This window comes from Sinocyclocheilus grahami, unplaced genomic scaffold (assembly GCF_001515645.1).
Source record: "Sinocyclocheilus grahami isolate Dianchi unplaced genomic scaffold, SAMN03320097.WGS_v1.1 scaffold307.1, whole genome shotgun sequence".
In the NCBI taxonomy this organism is placed as follows: domain Eukaryota; kingdom Metazoa; phylum Chordata; class Actinopteri; order Cypriniformes; family Cyprinidae; genus Sinocyclocheilus; species Sinocyclocheilus grahami.
In genome coordinates, this window is record NW_015505486.1 from 521,814 (window position 1) to 544,155 (window position 22,342).

Below are 22,342 nucleotides of genomic sequence, written 5' to 3' on the forward strand. Positions count from 1 at the left end.
TGTTTGTCATTTCTCCGATCACAAATGCAGACATGGTTTTATGTTTACACGGCGCGATGCAACGCAACGCGTAAAAAGACAGTATAAGTCATTATAATCAGTAATTATGTCCCCACTGGATGCAACAAATGCCTCGTTTGTAATGGGTTTGAATGTTTTTGTCTCATCGCTCCGGCTGGGACACGGCATCAACAGTATGGTGGTGAGGGGAGTAACATTTCCGTCACACGCTTGAGGTATTCGGCCAATCACAATGCACTGGATAGCTGGCCAATCAGAGCACACCTTGCTTTTCAGACCGATGAGCTTTGTAAAAATCGACGCGTTTCAGAAAGGCGGGGCATAGAGGAGAAACAATAATGTACAGTATGTGGAAAATAATGTGTTTTTTCTTTAAACCGCATAAACATTTCATTTCTCCAAATAATGTTCTTTTTAGCAACATCATATGACCCCTTTAACAAATTAATCATTAAAGGTGCTGTACGTAGGATTGACACCGAGTGGTTGAACTAGGTTTTCCAGTCCAAATTCAAAATATTGGAGAGTTTTTTTTTTCACCGGCCCCTCCTCTTCAGACTTGACGCACACGCAGGTTGCCAGAATGACGACACCAACACTTTCGTTTGCCAGCTTCCATGACTGAAATGAAACAGGCTGTGTTTCCCACCAAACGGCAACCCGGGGTTGGGGTGCCGAGATACAATTGGGTAAACTGGCAGTGGGCGGGTTTCACAAACCAAAACAAAGCTCGACATTCCGGCCCGGAATGCACATTTTCAAAGGAGAATAACTGATTGTAGCATTGTGTTTCAGATAAACATGTATGTTAACTTAGCATGTTTCTTAAATACTAATATTATGGTATTTTGATGCTTTAGTAGAGTCAAAAATGTACATACAGCACCTTTAAAATCCACCAACTTGTCTTGGAATGTTGCATTATTGTAAAAATAAATATGAATTACTGCTAAATATTATTTTAAAAATAAAACGACAAAAGCAGATAAAATTACTAAAGCTTAAACTAAAATAAATACAAATTAAGGTGAAATAAGTATTAAAAACAATATTCGTAAAACTTGAAACAATACAAGTTGAGGCTAAATGTAAATATTTGTAAAAAAAAAAAGTAATAATGACACAAGCACGTAAGAAAAATTACTCAAATTTAAATTTAAATAAATATTTTTTAAAAGTTCTTGGAAATCAAGGTTTGGAAGCATATCTTTTTCTATCATTTTTATAAGTCATTTTAATATAGTTTTGGTTCAAATGACTTGTGCAGGCAATTGGACTTTTATACTAAAAATGATAAACTATCTCAAGTTTTTTAGTTGAAGTAGGTGGATTTTTTACAGTGTTGATCATTTTAGTGTTTTTTTTTAATGTGTGTTAATATTTTAAAAAGTGTACTCTATGTGCTTTCATACAGTCTTGCAAAACAAACTGATGTATTTAATTATTTACTTATCTCATTTTATTATTTTAATTATTCATAAAATAAATTAGAATATTTAACTTTTTGTTTAAGTAATTATTAACCGATTTAATTATTTCATATTGAGGACTTTGGTCCTAAATGCACCAAATGACATAAAGGTTACAACATCTTATAAAAAAAATTTCCTCCCACATTTTCCTAACGGCCTAATTGTTTGTCATGTGAATTTATTCTATGCATTTATGCCGTTTTGTTTACCTTTTTCCAATCAAATACGCAGCAGATCAGAGCGAACCCTATAGCACGATTTTCTGCCTCTATTTGACTTTGGCATGCAAAAGACTGATAAATTCATAATTAATGGCATGGCTGGTTCAGTCGCCCCATCCCATATCTCACACATTCATATGCATCTAATCGTGCATATTAAAGTGCATGAAGCTTCACATATGTTTAGTTGAGGATGGAGGAAGTTGGAGCTGATCAGTGCATCTGCACCACTCCTTCAGCTCGGAGCCCAAAGCACGAGACACTCAATCGCAAAGCATCGCATCGCACGCGCCCCCTCGCCGCGGCGGTACTCACATCTTTCTTGGGGATTTTGGGAGTGGTGTTCTTATATTTGGACGTCTTGAAGCGATTCATGCTGAGCTGCTGGCCGCGCGTTTGAACCTTCCGGGTGTCACGCTGTTGTGATGATCGCGACGCGTGCGTTTGAATGAGTGCGTCTCTGTGACGCAGAGCGCAGATCTACAAACCATCCTCTCTCTCTACAAGCGCTGCAGCAAATCACGTGTCAGACAAACAAAAACGCGGCCGGGATCCGTAGTTTCCGCCTTCTTCTTCTTCTTCTTTTGGAGTTTTATGGTGGTTGGCAAACAAACGATAAGTGCATTCCCGCCACCTACTGAGCTGGAGTGTGGACCATTGATGGAATAGGAAGAACTAAATAAATAAATAAAAGAAACCCTTCTAAATCCTGTTAAACATATCTACTTTTTTAAGTATGTCATTAAAGCATTATATATTTTATAATGATTCAAGCCATTATTCAACAAAGTTTTAAGTGTAGTATTTTCTATCCCCATTTCTTTGAATTCTTCCAACAGAAATGCTCTTTCATTATGTAGTTTCCGCCTATGGGCACTACCCCTATATAAAAAAATTAATTAAATTGGCAGCAAAGTATTTTTACCCTTTTTAGCCTGAAATACCATACTACATCTTAAAAAACATCAATAGTAGTAACAGTATTTAGAGTAACTGTGGTATTTTGGTCAAAAATAAATGTTTTCTAGATTTTTTTTTGGACCATTGATGGAATAGGAAGAACTAAATAAATAAATAAAAGAAACCCTTCTAAATCCTGTTAAACATATCTACTTTTTTAAGTATGTCATTAAAGCATTATATATTTTATAATGATTCAAGCCATTATTCAACAAAGTTTTAAGTGTAGTATTTTCTATCCCCATTTCTTTGAATTCTTCCAACAGAAATGCTCTTTCATTATGTAGTTTCCGCCTATGTGCACTACCCCTATATAAAAAAATTAATTAAATTGGCAGCAAAGTATTTTTACCCTTTTTAGCCTGAAATACCATACTACATCTTAAAAAACATCAATAGTAGTAACAGTATTTAGAGTAACTGTGGTATTTTGGTCAAAAATAAATGTTTTCTAGATTTTTTTTGTCACACATCGTGTTCCCGTGTTCAGCCTGGAGGGGCCTCCCGATCCAGAGTTTAGCCCTGAAAGCCCGGAGGCTCACAAATGCCTCCCCCCTGCTCCTGCCTCCACCACTGTCGTTTGGCAGCCCCTCTGCTCGCCGTCAGCCCACCATCAATACGGTGCGAGCTCCGCGGGTCTGCCATCCTCCAGCATCGCCATGGCTGGAGAATCCCTCACCTCCGCCTCCAGCCTCCGAGGCCCGGACACTGCCTCGGCCCGTAGACCCAGCGGCTCCACCTCGGTTTCTAGCTCCCTCGCCTCCACCATCACCCATCGATCCATCAGCTCCACCGGGCTCCCTCGTCCCTCCGGCTCCACCTTGGTCGGATGTCGACCCGCCATCGCCTCAGGACTCCGCTCTTGGGCTCCTTCCTCCCGCCAGCTCCACCTTGGTCCTCAGTCGCTCTGGCTCTGCCGTGGATCTCCGGATCTCTGCCTTAGTAGCCAGAGCCCTCGGCTCCACCCTGGCCCCTCGGATCCCCGGCATCCCCCTGGCTCGTTGGCTCTCCTTCTCCGCCAACCTGCTCCACCGCCGTTGGTCGGCCCCCTAGAGTCGGCGGTCATTCCTCCTCCATGGCTCCTCCCTCCGTCGGCTCCACCGTGGGTCGCCATAATGGCTGTGGCCTGGGTCCTGCTTGGCTCCTCCTGCTCCGGGCCCCTCCTGTCTCCTCCCTGGATCCGCCCTCCTTCGTCGCCTCCCTGGTCTCTGTCTGCCGGCCCCCTCCCGGGTGTCCGTCCTCCTCCTGCGCCTCCTCCCAAGCTCCCACCTATGCCTACATCTGTTGTGGTTACGGTGTATTTGGTCATGTTCCTGTCCTCGTTTAGTTTGATTATGTTCCATTGTCACCTGTGTTCTCCTGATTGCCCTGTGTTTAAAAGTCCTAGTCTGTTCAGTTTGTGTTTGTCAGGTCTACTTGTTCTCTACATGTGTTGGCTCAAGCTCCTATTGTGGATTATCTCCTGAGTTTCCTTGATTAAAGACAGTTCTCGTTTACTCGTGCCTCCTGTACTTCCTCAACAGCGTAATGTGACTGTGTGTGTGTGTGTGTGTGTGTGTGTGTGTGTATATACTATTTAATGGTGAATTTATATCTGCATCTATGTTCTGGAATTTCATTATTATTATTATTATTATTATTATTTCAGTTAAGACAATAACCTTTCTTGTTGGAGAAATATCTGAAATGAGTCTAAAAATGGTAGTCATAATGTGTGAAATAATATCTGTGCATTTTACAGATAAGAACCGTGCTGCACTGTACTTGTATTTTTATGTAATTTATTTGTATTATTCGGTCCATTTCTTGTTTATTTTCTTTTCGTTCGATTTTGAAACATGAAAGTTATTCTAACCTTCAATTACTCTTTTTAATTAATTTAATGAATGAATTCAAATATTTAAAAAATTGAATATGCTTGTATAACGCATTTTTAATTATATTGACTTTGCATTGTATATGGTATTTCCCTGTTTTGTGTTTAATGTTGGGATGAAGTCCTCAACTCTAACTTCATCTTCACGAGCCCGTCCACTCTACTCAGCTCAGTTCATTAGGATAGGATTGGCTAAACTAACCAAGAATCTCGCCGCTCGCACATGCGCAGTCGCTCTCTTGTCGGTGAGTGAGTGGCGAAGATGGCGTGCTCCGCGCGCTGGATGGCGGCTGCGGTGTCCTCGGGTCACAGACGGGCCTGCTCTCCTCTCCTGTCCAGCGCGGATGAAGTCCGTAGGAGCATCTCGACGCTGTCGGGCCGCCGGGTGTGGACTGCGGTGACACTGAGAGGCATGACAGGTGAGAGACAGAGGCCTGAGCATCAAACCACACACACACTGCTGCTAACTCTGAGTTCAACACATGCGGTTACAAATCAGATCTGATATGCATTCAGCTTCATATGACACAGATGACATGATGGTGCAGCCATTAAACGTTCAACTCTAAAGCAACAACACATGCACACGTGATCAAGAGCTGCCTAATCAATAGGTTTTTTTTTAGGGTTCTGTAGTTGCTACACTTCATGTTACTGTATTAAAACAGTAGTAAATATGCTGTTCATAATAGTAATGAGAGTGTTGTGTGTCACAGCGGTGAGCCCTTCTTCTCATGTCATCTGTAAGATGTGGTTCCACACCAGCTCTCCTGCCAGAAAACAGGATTTCTACCAGATCCTAGCAGTTCCACGCACAGCCACGCAGAAGGAGATTAAGAAAGCTTATTACCAGGTAATATACTAGACACCTGGCTGCTGTGTGTTTGTCTTCTTATTGTGAATATAGACCGGGGCTAGTTGTCACAAAGATGCTGTATTTTAGAAACTATGATTTGAGTTAGAAGTATAATCACACAAATACTAGCAGCGATGCACGTTTCATACATATCAATTATTAACATTTTCTATTGGACATAACAATGGTTTCGTACTTTTTTTTTTTTGCTGTTTTGTTATAATTTATTTATAAATAAAACAATAAACAGATAAAAATGGTCCTTATAGTAATTAAAAATAGTATATAATACCTTACAATGACTGTTGTACTCTAGATAGTAGATTTTATATAAGAAAATAATATTCTTCACAAATCATTGTTAATAAAGCAGGTTTGCAGGTAGTACTAAATCTATTTGTAATAATCAAAAAAAAATTTTTTTTTAGTATTATACTTTTTAAAATAAATTCTGTGTTTGCTGATATTGTAAATATACATTTTGGCCTTTTAAAAAAAATTTTTTTTTTTACAGCATTCAAACTAGAGCCCGACCGATATGTAACAAATAAAAAAAAAAAGTAGACAACATCACTGATTATAATGGGTTTTATTCTACACCGGATGCGAGCGGCAATAGAATTCTATTGTATTTTGTCGATGTGATGTGACCGATGTGATAAGCATGAGTTCTGGGCCGCGGCGCGGCCGGTAAACACCGGCATTGAGTGGCCACGATCAGCTCCGGTGGCCGTATCACAGGCTTTAATGCGCCGCAGACGCGTGCCCTGATGCGTAGATCAGCTCTAGTCCCTAACGTCACTGAATCTGCTGTTAAAAATGAGCCATCCATTCATCATATCATCATGCAAAACTAAGAATTAGAATCGTTGCAATGTGACGATCAAATATAGGTGCAACCGTGCGGGTGGATCATTTGAAGCAGCGGACTCGGGTGAAGTTTGAGCTCATCCGTGCATCTCTACACTACACTGACCTGGGTCGACAGTAGCAAACAATAGCGCCAGTAGCGCTCTGCTGGACATACTAAGTAATTACACCATTCAGAAGCATTTAATCTGCGTTATATGTTCTGTAAAAAAAAATCATATCGGCGGCATATTCGCCGATACCGATAATCTGGGACAGGCTCATATCGGCCGATAATATCGGCTAAATGATATATCGGTCAGGCTCTAATTCAAACTAAAGCTTAACATAATAAACAGCAGATTTCTATTTTCAACATTTAGATGAAGTATTGACTGGAGTAAAAAGTGTGACGACTATTTGCAGTCTCATTTTTGGCATTTGACAGTTTGTGTTTTCCCTCATTCAGATGGCAAAGAAGTATCATCCAGACACTAACAAAGACGACCCTCAAGCGAAGGAGAAGTTTGCACAGCTAGCTGAGGCCTATGAGGTTTGAAGCGCTTGCTCTGTGAAAGCTTGTTCTGGCATCGGTGTGGACTGATGAGCAAATTAATGAATGTTTTGTCGTCAGGTGCTCAGTGACGAGGGGAAGAGGAAACAGTATGACACGTATGGCTCTGCCGGGTTTGACGCGGGTCAGGCCGGTGCGGGACACCAGCAGTACTGGAGCGGAGGGAGCAGCATCGACCCCGAGGAGCTTTTCCGCAAGATCTTTGGCGAGTTTTCCGGAGCTCGAGGCTTTGGGGATTTCAACGCCATCTTCGATCAGCCACAAGAGGTCAGATGTGGTCTCCTCTGGAGATATCTAGTGGATTCTGATTGAATTGTGAAGGCGAGCAGTCAGATTGGAGCATGCTGTTGATATTTTTGTGTTCAGTATACACTGGACAATTAGGGCTCTATGAAATCAGTTTTATTTTTCCCAGATTCTATTTTACCCCCCCCCAGTTTTTTGTTTTTGTTTTACAAAATTTTGTTTTGAAGTTATGATTCCCTGTTATTTATATATATTTTGTTTTTATTTATTTTATTATTATACTTTGTTTATTTTATTTTATTTTTTCCAAATTAATTTTCTGAATTCCATTTTAATGGTTTCATTCAATTTGAGTCATTATGATGTCTAATTGTATTCCTAAAACTTCACAAATTAATCAATACTTTAAAATGCAGTTCAATTAAAAAATATCCATTCATTTACAATAAAACACTGCATTATTGTATTTATTTTTGGGGGTGTCAAATAAAGTTCATTTAAAACTTGGATGTTAAAATCTCATAAAATAATATACTACTAATAATAGTTATAATAACAATTGCTATTTTTAATTAATATTTCTTTGAAAAGTAAATTTAATATACAATAGTGATAAATTTCATAATATATTATTAATTAATGCACAAAATATTAATAGCATTTTATAATAATTCATAGTTAACTGGACTTTTATTTTTGCTGATTGTCACGAAAACCGTTGAATTTCAGTTTGACTTGCCAGTATGATTTATTCAACTGCAGTGGCAAAATGCTCTTTAAAACTGCCGAGACATGCAGAACATGAACATATTTAAATTTATTTATTATATATTCAAGAATTTAATAATTACTGACGCTCTTTTATATCATTGTTTGAATTCGATTTATTGTGTAGCCTTGCTTCATATATTTCAAAATGTGTCAATTTCAATGACATCCTGCGCTATACAGTAAATTAAATTTTTATAGAATTTCCAGGGGTTCCACAATTCTGTCTGCATTTCCAGCATCATTGAAATCATAGAGCCCTAGATGCTCAATGAACCCTCTGTTCTGTTTGCTAACAGTATGTGATGGAGCTCACGTTCGCTCAGGCTGCCAAAGGAGTGAATAAGGAGATGAAGGTCCACATCGAGGACACGTGCCAGCGCTGCAGCGGCAGAGGCCATGAGCCCGGATCCAAAGTCCAGCACTGCGGCAGCTGCAACGGGACAGGCATGGTAAGTGACGCCCTTGAGCGCATCAGCTCATTTAGACGTGTCTGATGACTGGGCATCTGTGGTTTATCCCTGCAGGAGACAGTGAATACGGGGCCCTTCGTGATGCGCTCCACCTGCCGGCGCTGTGGTGGGAGGGGCTCGGTCATCACCTCGCCCTGTACGACGTGCCGCGGGACGGGACAGACCAAACAGAGGAGGACCGTCACGGTGCCTGTTCCTGCTGGTGAGTTAGCTGCTTCTTTTCAGGCTTCAGGGAATGGATTGAGTTTTGAGGGTTTGTTTACTGTGATGTTCAGGAATCGAAGATGGGCAGACAGTCCGAATGCCTGTGGGGAAGAAAGAGATCTTCATTACGTTCAGAGTGAGTACATCACCACTGTTTTCAGGTTTCAAAAGCATGCATTTAGCGATTACATTTAAAGGGTTAGTTCACCCAAAAATGAAAATTAGGCCATTATTTACTCACCCTCAAGCCATCCTAGGTGTATATGACTTTCTTCTTTCAGATGAATCCAGTCGGAGTTATATTAAAAATGGTCTTTGATCTTTCAAGCTGTTTAATGGCAGTCAGCGGGTGTTGCAGTGCATCAGTCCAAAAGAAGTGAAATAAAGCGCATCCATCCATAATAAAAAGTGTCTCACATGGCTCCGGGGGGTGAACAAAGTCCTCCTGTAGCGAATCCATGCGTTTTTGTAAGATAAATAACCATATTTAAAACGTAATAATCAATTTAATCTAGCTTGCGCTCACTGTTGTACACTGGAAGCAGCTCCGGGTGGATGACGTAAGACGTCGGCTTTGCGCATGCGCCGCTCAGAAGTGACGAACACGGAAGCGCAGCGGAGAGATCAAAACAAACAACGGTCACTAATTAGAAGTACAAAACGAGGATTTGTAAAGAAGAATGTCGGAGGATTTCAATATAAGCCAAGAGGAGACTGGTTTTCCTTTGCTAAAGTAAGGAAACTTTGCTTCCTTTGATCCTGTAAACAAACGTTGGTTTTCACGAGACTCACCGGCGCATGCGCAACGCCGACATCTTACGTCATCCTCCCGGAGCTGCTTCTGTGTACAACTGTTGGAGCAAACTACATTAAAGTGATTATTACGTTTTGAATATGGATATTTTTCTTACAAAAACGATTCGCTACAGGAGGACTTTGGGGAAACACTGCATATTATTCAATATTTTAATTTGAATGTCGGATTGAAATGAACGCTATTATTAGAGTAGTTAATCGTTAGCCTAAGCGCGGCTAATGCTAATATAATGAGCATATGAATGAAGTTTCTTTATTAACTATTTAATGCTCCTATAACTTTTATTAGGGTAAAAAAAACAGGAGGACATGATGATATTTACTATTTTTACACACCAGAGGCTTTTAAATAATTAATTGTGAATCTAAAATATGCGTGTTAGAGAATTTACAAATGGTTAGCATTGTTTGTGTAATATCAGTCAGAAGTTCTGGGCTTTTTAAAAAAAATTTTTTAGCTGACTTAGTTGTTATTCTTGACTGAATAGCTCTAGGGTTTCAAAAGCCCTTTAAAATTAAATATGTACACATTTTTGGATTAAACGAAAGTAGTCAAATGTTTTAATTAGCATGTTTTTGTGTTTTGCTTTGGTACCGAAATTGGTACCGAAAACCGTGGATTTTCACTGGTATTGGTACCGAATACTGACATTTTGGTACCGTGACAACACTACTTGAGGGTGAGTAATTTATGGGCTAATTTTCATTTTTGGGTGCACTAACCCTTTGTCAACCAATCAGAATCAATAATTCTACAGCCCTGTAGTATATAAGAGTGTATATAGGTACAGTCGTATTCAAAACTCAAAGTCCATGTTCAAAATGTGTTTGTGTATATATGAAGAGTTTATTTGCAAAAACTGATGAATGCGGTTAAAAATGTAAAAAAAAAAAGAGCTGATTGCTGTACATTATTCTCCACATATAGCACGATCTGAACCCTAAACACGTTTAGTCAAAAAAGCCGGTATTGTCCACTTTCAAGCCGACAAGTGTCCTTGGTGAGGGAACAATGGTGAGGGAAAAGCTCCGTGTGTTGCGTGTAATCACATCCATACAGTTTATGATCACAACAACAACAACGTTTGTCCGGCATCTACATTGTCATCTGAGGAGATTACAAAGATTAAACGAGTGTTTTTGTTTGTAACTCTGAAACATGAAATGTGGAGTTATCTGCTTTTGCTATAAAACGAACTTTCAATATGTAAAAAAAAATAAAAAAAAAGTTTCAATTAACTTTAATTTTGTAAGTTACCTGTATTTAAGTTTAATTACTTAATCAAAACAACCCAACTGCAGTTTGATTGATATTTCTTGGAATGCACAATAAAAAAAAAAAACATGATTTCTGAAAATAAATAAAAATGGAGTTATCGGTTTTTGCAAATAAACTCTTCATATGTGGTTTTTATTTTATAATATTATTGTATTATAATACATTTCTTTAACATATAATATAACGTGTTATAATACATTTTTATTTTACAAATTTTTACATGCATATTAACATTTTGATAAAAAAAAATTCTATCTTTGCTGATAACTGGTGTTAAAAATGTACCGTTTTGACAGATTTATTTCTTTATAATTATCAGACTAAAGCTCCAATTTATTATTTTATTTGCTACCAGTAAAGTTTTTCCAAACATTTATAATTTACAGCAGAAAAGTGTTTAATACCTTTAAAATATTTGGGACAATTTATTTTATTTGCTTCTCATAAATTAGACTGATGCTAATAATGAAAATGAAGCTAATATTTGTTAACAATTCAGATATCATGTCTATATACCCATCTAAGTGATCTGTCGTGTGCCCTTGGCAGAGCTTTCTGTTCCTATTTAAGGACTTTTGGTACTTAATTAGTCTCTCAGTCTGAAGACTGACGTCTCTTTACAATGAATGGATTATGCAGGAACATTCTGGGCATGTATAACCCCAATCACATCCTCTGTGCTGTCTGTTTGCTTGTATATTTGACACTCATTGTCTGTGTTGTTGCTCTCAGGTCCAGAAGAGTCCGATCTTCAGGAGAGACGGTGCTGATATCCACTCTGATGTCATGATCTCTGTGGCTCAGGCCATACTGGGCGGCACGGTCAGAGCACAAGGACTCTACGAGAACATCAATCTCTCGGTGGGACATTAAACATGACCATATTGTAAAATTAAAGAAGCAGTTCACCTAAAATGAATTTATGAAAATGTCCTCACCCTCAGGCCATCCAAGATGTAGATGAGTTTGTTTCATTGGAACAGATTTGGAGAAATGTAGTGTTACATCACTTGCTCACCAATGGATGCTCTGCAGTGAATGGGTGCCGTCAGAATGAGAGTCCAAACAGCTGATAAAAACATCATAATAATCCACAAGTAATCCACACTGCTCCGGTCTCTCTGTTAACATCTAGTGAAGCGAAAAGCAAAATTAGGATGTTTTTACCTTCAAACTGATGCTTCTGGACAAAATATGAGTCCTCTATTCAAAATATTGCTTTCTCCAGTGAAAAAGTTATCTGGTCTGAATCAGGAGAGAAATATGCACAGATCGAGCACTAGTTACAAGTGTAAACAGTCCAAACAAGTTATGGATATGTTGGTGGATTTTAATATGAGAGGACAACAACGGATGGACTTTTTCCGATGGAAGAAACGTTATGGATTATAGACTCAAATTTTGGCCAAAGCAATGGTTTAAAGTTCAAACGTCTAGATGGATTTGGATGTATTTCTTTATAAGCACACAGTTTTTCTCTTCACAAGTAATTAACTGATGGACTGGAGTGGTGTGGATTATTGTGATGTTTTTTTATAGCTGTTTGGACTCTCATTCTGACGGCACCCATTCGCCGCAGAGGATCTATTAGTGAGCAAGTGATGTAATGCTACATTTCTCCAAATCTGTTAAATGAAAAAACAAACTCATCTACATCTTAGATGGCCTGAGGGTGAGTACATTTTCAGCAGATTTTCATTTTTGAGTGAACTACTCCTCAATTTGAGATATTCTTCTGCATATAAAAACAGTTATTCACTCAGTGAATGCTCTTGTAGATCCCATCTGGGATCCAGGCCGACCAGAGGATCCGGCTCTCTGGTAAAGGTATTCCACGGGTCAGCGGCTACGGTTATGGTGACCACTACGCCCACGTCAAGATCAAAATCCCAAAGTATATAAATTATACAAATGGACTTGTTTTGCTGCTGTTTAAGGTTAAAATGACTGATCCATTCATGTGTCTTCTGTCCAGGATGTTGACAGACCGGCAGCGAGCCCTCATGATGAGTTACGCGGAGGACGAGACCGATGTGGAGGGAACCGTCACTGGAGTGACCAGCACCACCGCAGGTACAGTCATCACTGGAGCAGTGCAGTAGATTAGTCATGTCTAGTATCTGAGGCCTAACGTTACAACCGGTACCTGTCCCTGTCCAGGAGGGGGCAGTAATCAGACCGGCACAGGACACAAACAGAAAGACCAAGGCTTTTTCTCCAAATTACAGAAAATGTTTAGCTCCTCCTGACAGCCACAAACCAGGTAGGCAGATTTGTTTTAAGATACAACTCCCTGAAATCATTTGAATGATTGTAAGGATTGGGAAAACCTGAATAAAGCACTATTTTAGAGAATCAGTACCTGGTTTGTGGCTGTTTGTGAATTCAGTACATTTTAATCATTTTTTTCACAGTGTAAATTTGGTCAAATAAGCACCTTTTAAATTTTAGGATTGGGATCTCTTGCGCTCAGGTGGACATCTGTGGCATTTAAAAGCCCTATTGGATCTCATAGATTCGTTCCTGTATTTGTTTGTTTTTACAGGTAAAAGATCCACTGGAAATTGAGACTTTAGTGGAGATTCAGATTCACGGTAAACCTGATGGACATAGAAGAGAAGCAAGCGAGTCTTCTGCTGCATTGAGTTCATCTTGAACGCTCCTCAGAAACTACAAATGATGAAGAGCTGTGGATGCATTATTGACTTCTAAGAGAAGATCCCAGAGGAATATGATCTACACACATGTACCCGTCTTACCTGAAACTGTGTGATATCAGCCTTAGCGCCAACATGAACTATATAGATCTCGTCTTTGGTCTGTAGTTTTACGTTAAGGTTTTACGTAGTCGGGTCTTTCCTTTTCTGATGTTTTGAAGCGATTCATAAACGGATGGGAAATCTTTACTTCAGTAACAATATCATTTCAGAATCATTGCAGAAGAATGTGTTCAAGATCTTTGTGTGGACACCTCACTGAACGTTACATCCTTCTGCTTGATTAGCAGTGTACATAGACAGCTGTTGATATAAAAATCATTTTAATGTGTTGTAGAGTTAAATATGCAATAATAATGATTAAAATCTGTGTGACAACTGTAAATGACTTTGTTGTTGAATATATGGTGTGTGTGTTTTAACCTGGTGCATTATTCACGGGAAAGAAACTGTTTTAGCTTTAGAACAATACTACAAAGTTTGTTAAATATGAAAAACTCAAACTGGTAAATGTTGCTAGTACTTCACTGAAAAATGACATTGTCTTTTAAAAAAATAAAATTTTACACTTAACCCAAATAACTGGGTTTAAAACTACCGTCCATAATCAATATAAATCGTTTTTTCCCCCTCAATTATGTGTTTGCTATCAAACCAAATTGTCCATAGTAGGACAGCTATATATAAAGTTGAGGTAACAGCAAGTTTAGCATTCTGAAAGATTAAAAACCGCTTTTAAACAAAGTGGACATTTCCTGGTTTGTAGGCTGTGCAATTTCTGTGATACACCGTCAGTTGCCATAGAAAATCATTATAACTCATCCCTCAGTTTGTAAGAAATAACACAAAAATCGTGTTTACACTAACGCACAAGCCTATGTGACAGGACCCATTTAAACATTAAATATGAAAAGTAAAGCTAAAAGAATTTAAATTGTGCATTTAATATGAGACTAGTTTGATAAAGTCACTTACTGACCTTCTTTGTCCAAAGCTGTAATTCCTTTCATGACCACTAATAATTATAGCTGATACGAATAATGTAAACACTTTAATTACCGTTAAAACCGTTTACTTGAAAAGCGCGCGGTTGCCATATTTCGTTATTTCGGGCTATTTCGTTAAGTCCTAATTTACTTAAGGTTAATTTCATTTTTTTATTATTATGTGATACAGTACATAATATTATACATATTTAAAAATACAACATTTTGTATAGAAACACTAATACATGATTTAGCAAAAATAGCTACAAGCTACACGTTTTAACTTCTACATTTTAAGAATGTTTTTCCTAAAAAAAAAGAATATGTTATTTTCTCTAGTAACTGACAAGATGACGCACTTGGTGCATAGAGCTTAAAGGTCTAGTTGCACACCGAGTCCAAAATTCTTAATTTTAAATTAAAGTTAAAAAAATTAATATGGCCTCATGTTGTGGCAATCACATTTACACACTGCCTCCGAAACTTTCGTCGGGCTATTTCGTTAAGTCCTAATTTACTTAAGGTTAATTTCATTTTTTTATTATTATGTGATACAGTACATAATATTATACATATTTAAAAATACAACATTTTGTATAGAAACACTAATACATGATTTAGCAAAAATAGCTACAAGCTACACGTTTTAACTTCTACATTTTAAGAATGTTTTTCCTAAAAAAAAAGAATATGTTATTTTCTCTAGTAACTGACAAGATGACGCACTTGGTGCATAGAGCTTAAAGGTCTAGTTGCACACCGAGTCCAAAATTCTTAATTTTAAATTAAAGTTAAAAAAATTAATATGGCCTCACGTTGTGGCAATCACATTTACACACTGCCTCCGAAACTTTCGTCGGTCTTTAAAGGGGTCATATGATGCGATTTCAAGTTGTCCTTTCTCTTTGGGGTGTTGCAAGCTGATTGTGCATAGATAAGATCCCTGAAGTTGCAAAGACTAAAGTCTCAAAACCAAAGAGATATTCTTTATCAAAGTTAAGACTCAGCCACGCCCCCCTAAAACGGCTCGTTCTAACACGCCCCCACACATCTTCCTCACTATGTGAAAATATTTGCATAATGCGCCCAAATGTTCACACAAAGAAAGAAGGCGTGGTTTTAGAAACCGCAGTTAGTGTTGAAGCAGCATGTCAGGGAGATGCTGTGTGTTTCTAGGCGAAAGCAAAAGCACTTTATTTGGCCTTCTGAAAGTAGATGCATTTAGGAATCTTTAAGATTACTTACAACAGAACAGCAATGCATTTTATGGACGACCGTTTCGTGAACCTAGGAGAGGAGGTAATTCTGACTTTGCTATGACAATCTGGCACTTCTGAATCAGCTACTGTTTTGTTATTAGTTTAAGTATTTGCTATTGACTGTTCAAATACAGACTTTTGCGCATCGTGTGTGTGTGTGTGTGTGTGAGAAAGAGAGCGAGCGTGAGAGAGAGAGAGAGAACGCGTCACATCACAGTAGAGTCAGCTGTCTTAACCGTGGCTTGTGTACTGCAAACACATACCAGCTTCATCACTGTGTCTGTCACGCGACTCTGTTCCCCTTTCGGGCTCTGTCTTTACATTTATTTTGAAAGATGAAGCTCGCGATTATGGTAAGGGGCGTTACATTTCCGACGAGTGCTTGCGGTGTTCGGCCAATCACAATGCACTGGGTCAGCTGGCCAATCAGAGCAGACTGCGCTTGTCGGAAGGAGGGACTTTGTAGAAAACGAAGCGTTTGAGAGAGGCGGGGCATAGAGGACCTACAATAATGTACAGTATTTGAAAAATAATGTGTTTTTTGAACATTAAAGCATGTCAACATATTCTGTTACACCAAATACACAAAATAATGATCTTTAAAAAAAAAACATCATATGACCTCTTTAAAAAAAATAGATCAGGTTCGTTTTTCTGCGTTTTCACATCCATAGCAAGCATTTTGATAGGAAAGAATGACGAATATGAAAAAAAACTGAAGAACACACACGAACATTTTCGACTAAGCGTGCAAAGACTTTAACTCTAGATCATTCTTTACTAAAAATATTTTTTAAAAATGATTAACGTTTTACTAGAATAAAAAAAAAATTGTAGGCTACTTAAATTGATTAAAATAAAACATGAACAAACAGTGAATGCAGCACAGTTGTGAATTTATTACTTATTACAGTGAACACAGAGCTGGAGGGAAAAATAATCATACATATGAGAAAAGGATAAAAAAAAACTCTTCTAAAGCTTAAAATTAATAGAACACTAAGGAAAATTAAAAAAAAAGTCTAAAACACTGTACTGTCTATCAACACCATTCCCCCCAATGGGCTTCAAAAAAAAAAAAAAAACACACTAAAAGTTGTCAGTAACTCAAAACACAAAATGTGCATAAAACCCAAACACAACCAATTATGCTAAGTCTATTTTATGATCTTATTAGTAAAGTAACAATTCCTTTGGTTCAAAAAGTCAAAATCCTGCTCAAAGCCGTTCATATGTTCGGTCCCTCAGGATTTGGTATTACATGTAACACTCTTCAAGAACAGCTTCATCAGTAAAAGTATGTGATTGTGTTAGTTCTTATATAAAACTAAATCGTATATGCCTTTCTGAGAAAAATACCGTTAGTTAAACACATGCCTCAGTAAATGAGGACGGATACACAAACCCCCACGATCCTTTTCAAATGCATGCCTTTGTGAAAATTGCACATGTTAGTGTGTTAATATGTAACGTCAAAGGGAGCAAAACCATTAATGTCTCCTTTTCATGAAATTATTGCATCCATAAATGTTAATATTATAGTCATCACCAAGTCAGATGAATGAATCACCTAAAGAAAAAAAAAATTACTTAAAATCTAGCTTGTTCAAATACAGTATACTAATTCAGCATTGTTCCCTTTTTTAAATTGCTTTCAAATAATCAAATAATATTAGCTTATTGGTTATATATGCCCTCTAGATATCATTGGCCATTTAAAAACTAATGTCTGATCAACCACTAGTGAAAAATACAGAAACTTGTTCGCCACTGAAGGAAGGGAAAAAAAAAAAAAAAAGGTAACTGCAAATTTTAATCTCAGCAAATCTTTTTTTATTGTTATTATTTTAGAATTGCGTGATATAAACTCACAATTGCTTTTTTCACAATTCTGAGAAAAGTCAGAAAAAAAGCGTAGAATCGCGAGAAAACCGTAGAATCGCGAGAAAAACGTAGAATCGCAATAAAAAATTAGAAATGCGACGTTAATATGTCACAATTCTGACTTTATAACTTGCAATTGCGACTTTATTTTTTATTCAGTGGCAGAAACAGGCTTCCATGTGAAACTGGAAACTGGCTCAGATATCGGTTATCAGTGAATCGTAAATCCAGAAATCTTGTGCTTTAACCGTCTGTGTAGAATAACCCTGAATGCCAAGTCTGTAACATATCATGTGTGATGACACAAAAATGACCTTATTGTGCAATTCTTCCATCTTTTAAATTCTAAACCTCTTCAAAAAGGCTTTTCTTCATGAACCGGTGTGCCAGTCATTTCTTGACGCAGCATCTCAGTAGTCTTTTCGGTGTAAATGCTGCATGCATGCATAGCATAGCTCGTTTAAAAGCATGCTTGACAAATGTGCCAATGGAATCAAGTACTTTTCTCTATAAACATACTCTGAACATGTACAAGTGTGCCAATGTTTTGCATGAGCCTGGTCCTGTTGTACATGCACATTTATGTTACTTTTGTGATATCAAACCTTAAGGGGGCGATTGAGTTTCCTTAACATGAGAAACTGACTGTAGAAGTCATCCATTTGCACTAATGCCCACTATAGCGCCCCTTATGGTGATGCATGAGAATGCAACAATTTACTAAGAAGTATGAAATCAAGCTTGCGTAGCCAGAAGTGTATGCATTCACATACTTGTGTAGAGTATGTTTCGGCCCATAAGTTGACTTGATACTGCAATAAAACTATACAAATACTTTCTGCATATTTCCGCAGCTCTTCTCCAGCCTTAAAGGAGTTCACCTAAAATCAAAATTGACTCACCCTCAGGTCATCCAAGATGTGGATGATTTTTGTTTCATCAGAACAGATTTGGAGAAATGTAGCATTACATCACTTGCTCACCAATGGATCCTCTGCAGTGAATGGGTGCCATCAGAATGAGAGTCCAAACAGCTGATAAAAACATCACAATAATCCACACCACTCCAGTCCATCAGTTAATGTCTTGTGAAGAGAAAAGCTGTGTCTTTGTAAGAAACAAATCCATTATTTTTAACTTTAAAATATGAGTCCGTAATCCATATCATCGCTTTCTCCAGTAAAAAGTCATCTCGTCTGAATCAGGAGAGAAATATGCAAAGATCAAGCACCGTTTACAAGCGAAAAACAGTCCAAAACAAATATGTTGGTGGATTTTGATGTGAGAGGACAACAGGGAATGGATTTTTATCAGCTGTTTGGACTCTCATTCTGACGGCACCCATTCACTGCAGAGGATCCATTGCTGAGCAAGTGATGTAATGCTGAATTTCTCCAAATCTGTTCCCATGAAGAAACAATCAACCTCTTGGATGGCCTTAGGATGAGGACATTTTCATCAAAGTTTAATTTTTTGGGTGATCTGTTCCTTTAACTTCATCAACACTGACAGGTGCAATAGTAACACCTGCCACAATAAAACACTATGCATAAACGATGCTATCCTGCGTTTAAACAGTCTATGTTCATACATTAAGAATAAATCACATTTACCCAAGAATGAGGGGGCAAATGGGATGCACTAAGAGGGAAATGCGTTGGAATGCCTCACAACTTTAAAGCAGAACAAACCATTTGTTCTCAACTATTATCTGACCCTTTTCTCCTCTCATTGGACCACAGTAGCTCACATGAGGTACCACGCAGCCAATCCGGCTAGAGCAGCGATCCAGGCAGCCAATATGACTTGACCGGAGGGATTTTTAAGCATGCTCATGGCCATCTGACAGATGTAAGATGATCCGCCACTGGCAGCTGAAATAGAACAAATTTAATTAATATATAAACAGTTTCATTTCTTAGGTTAATGCAGTTTCCCAAACGGGTTCACGAGGGAACTGTAGGGGGTTCGTGAATTGATGAAAAACTAAAAATTATTAAATTCGAAAGTAAAATTTAAATAGATAAATAGGGCTCCATGATTAATCAAAATAAAAGGGTAACATATAGTGATATAACTTTTGTAAATCAATTGTAAAAATCAAAGGCTGCAATTTAAATATATAAAACATATAATAAGTACTTAAGCATATAGAAATGTTCCACCAAAATAAAAGCCTAAAATTACTATGATTATCAAATATTAGTTTTTTTTTTAAAATTTTGCATTACAATTGTAATTTACAACAGTAATACATTTCTGTCGTAAGTATATAATTAGAGTTAATTAATATTATAATAATAGTAATGTTAATAATAATTTCATTTAAACATTTTTTAAATAAAACCAATAAAAAAATAAAACACTTACTAAAAAAAAAGATTAAATATTTTAGTGGTTTACTTGTATGTCATGTGACCTTTAACCATTGCCAGAGAACCATGAATATGCAAATGTTCCATTAAATTATTAAAATATTAAGATAAAATGTAGTTATGTATATATATATATAAATAAAATAATTAAATACAGGTTTTTTCACAATTAATTTTAAACTTGTCAATAAAAATTTGAAAATATGAAAAATAAATACAATAAATAATAATATTAAACAAGAAATAATTTAATATATACGTCTATTTAATTTCAAAATTGACTGATTTTTAAATTCATAAACTGAAATATAAATAAATAGATAAATAAACAAATAAACACTGACAAAAAAAGTTTGTGAACCTCTGGTTTAAAGTGTAATTAAGGTAGGATTAAATAATCTGGTCATGTTTACCCATTTTGGCCGCATAATACGGACACTGGCTGATGTCTCCTTGCATCTCGCCATGAGCACCATGAACAGGAGCGGCATCCAAAACATCATCCTGAAGGCTTTTTCCAACCTCCTCTAGTTCTCCAAAAATCTGCAGGCAACACAAAAGGAGGTTTACGGTAACAGATGAAGGGAAACAATGAGCGAGCAATGAGGAAATGACAAGCATTTAATGAAAAGCTCGTGGTCATGTGCGTTACATAAACACATTCAATTACATCTCACTGCAAACAAACAGACACTTTGTTAAAGGATGCTGGCAAAATGCGAGACACTGTTTTGACCCAGTTTTGTCCATTTAATTTCAGCGCTCATCTGTAATCTGCTGCGAGGACAAAGCCTCCATCTGCTGACGGATGAAACTCCAGCCCCACAGAGCAGAGAGACTCTCATCTTTAATTACACGCTCACTGGAGAGAGAAATGTTATTAACACAGTGACAGCGGGCTCAGCCGAACCGATCAGTCTAATAGAGAGACTCCAGGTAATGACCGAGAGAGGGATTATGAATGGTTTCATATTCATTCAGTGTTAGTGGAAAACCTCAGAGTAAATGCAGATATAATGATCCGAGTCGCAAACAACAGATCTTGAATCAATCATCATCATCCTTTAAAGCAGTCTTAACATAAAGAATCGAATTTCACCTTATTATTTGACAAAAGTTCACATTTTAGAATGTATTCAATGACACGTGTATTATTTAAAATAGAAAAATTGTAAAAAATAAATAATCATCATTGTCAATCAATAATTTATCATTTTAAAATGTAACACTAAATTAAATACAATGTACATTTGAAATGTAATTACTTTTTAAAATTGCATTTACCTTTCTGCATTAGCAAATAAAATAAATTTTAAAAATATAATAATAAAAACACATTACTTTAATACTTTAAAATTTACCTACATTTTAAAATGATGATTTTTTTTTTACATTTCTGTTTAAAGTCGTCTCAAATCCAAAGAGATATTCTTTATAAAAGTTCAGAGTCAGCCACGCCTACCTAAAAGGGCTCGTTCTAACACGCCCCCACATGTCTACATCACTATGTGGGAAGATTTGCATAACGCCGCCCAAATGTTCACGCAAAGAAAGAAGGCGTACCTTTTATTCTCGCTGTAGTATTGTTGTTGCCGCCGCCATGTCCTGAAGATGCTGTGTGCTTCGTTGTGAAAGCGAAACTACTTTGTTTGGTCTTCCAAAAGAGGACGATATCTGCTTCGTCATGCCTGGAGCTGATCCGTGCTGGTCGCTGAGGAAATACATCAACTTCGCGCTGTGGATCGCCGGATCGGCTTTCACCGTGGACGAAGCGGAGTCCAGCTCGGGGTCGTCATATGTGGTTTCCGCAAGCCTCCTTTGTCGAATCCGCCGCACAGTATAAGTCATTATAATCCGTCATTATGTCCCCACTGGATGCAACAAATGCCTCGTTTGTAATGGGTTTTATTGGTTTTGTCTCGTCGCGCCGGACACATGGAAACCATAGACTGTATGATGGAAACACAGTATGTGAGGGGCGTAACATTTCCGTAACAATTTAAAACAAAATTGCCCGTAAAAAAAGAAAGAAAATTATTAAATTAATTTGCATAGGTCTATTTCATTGCATGTCTAATTAATTAATTAACATATGTATATTTAATTTCAAAATAGAAAAGTGAGCATTTTGATCAAACATCACCAATACATTCTAAAGCCCCGTTCACACCAAGAATGATAACTATAAAGATAACGATATTATCGTCCACACCAGTGAACGATATCGTCTGTTTATTCTAAGCGCACACGTGTCTGCTGCTTTAAATTCTCGAGCTTGTTACAGCAGGATTGATTCTGATTGGGTGTCAAAGTTTGTATCATTCTTCAGCTGGAAAAAAATCATTCTGGAAGTGATTCCAACGATATTGTTTCTCTGTGCCTTTATCGTTATAGTTGTGGTGTGGACTCTGCTGTTCTTTAATATTGAGAATGATTTTTAAAACTATATTTTTATCGTTAGCTTTATAGTTATCGTTCTTGGTGTGAACAGGTCTTAACAGTGACT

General features: G+C 37.4%; 3 protein-coding genes across 7 annotated transcripts in view; 1 reads left to right on the forward strand and 2 right to left on the reverse strand.

The window, feature by feature from the left end:
* LOC107601580 (coronin-7-like) overlaps window positions 1-2,227 on the reverse strand; it is a 164,555-nt gene extending 162,328 nt beyond the window's left edge. The window contains exon 1 of the mRNA XM_016293818.1: window positions 2,030-2,227. Within this exon, the coding sequence (XP_016149304.1) occupies window positions 2,030-2,089 (60 nt within the window). The 5' untranslated portion in view covers window positions 2,090-2,227. The remainder of the gene's footprint in view (window positions 1-2,029) is intronic.
* A 1,076-nt stretch (window positions 2,228-3,303) lies between these two features.
* On the forward strand, window positions 3,304-13,768 carry LOC107601584 (dnaJ homolog subfamily A member 3, mitochondrial-like). 4 transcript variants are annotated; one of them, XM_016293823.1, is made up of 13 exons: window positions 3,304-3,310; window positions 4,813-4,969; window positions 5,267-5,403; window positions 6,725-6,808; window positions 6,890-7,096; window positions 8,143-8,295; window positions 8,371-8,518; window positions 8,592-8,656; window positions 11,348-11,476; window positions 12,394-12,509; window positions 12,591-12,688; window positions 12,776-12,878; window positions 13,161-13,768. In XM_016293823.1, exons 2-12 carry the CDS (start codon window positions 4,813-4,815, stop codon window positions 12,862-12,864), a joined length of 1,383 nt encoding a protein of 460 aa, XP_016149309.1. In that variant the 5' UTR covers window positions 3,304-3,310; the 3' UTR covers window positions 12,865-12,878; window positions 13,161-13,768. The 4 variants fall into 4 exon arrangements, with proteins under 4 accessions (XP_016149309.1, XP_016149307.1, XP_016149310.1 ...); XM_016293821.1 differs by lacking the exon at window positions 3,304-3,310 and having other exon boundaries at window positions 4,766-4,969; XM_016293824.1 differs by lacking the exon at window positions 3,304-3,310 and having other exon boundaries at window positions 4,766-4,960.
* Window positions 13,769-18,876: 5,108 nt separating this feature from the next.
* The window catches only part of LOC107601585 (heme oxygenase 2-like), a 6,990-nt gene continuing 3,524 nt past the window's right edge, over window positions 18,877-22,342 (reverse strand). For both annotated transcript variants that reach the window (XM_016293828.1, XM_016293826.1), the window contains 2 exons: window positions 20,250-20,379; window positions 18,877-19,335 (listed from right to left, as the gene is read on the reverse strand). In XM_016293828.1, the coding sequence (XP_016149314.1) occupies window positions 19,208-19,335; window positions 20,250-20,379 (258 nt within the window). In that variant the 3' untranslated portion in view covers window positions 18,877-19,207. The remainder of the gene's footprint in view (window positions 19,336-20,249; window positions 20,380-22,342) is intronic.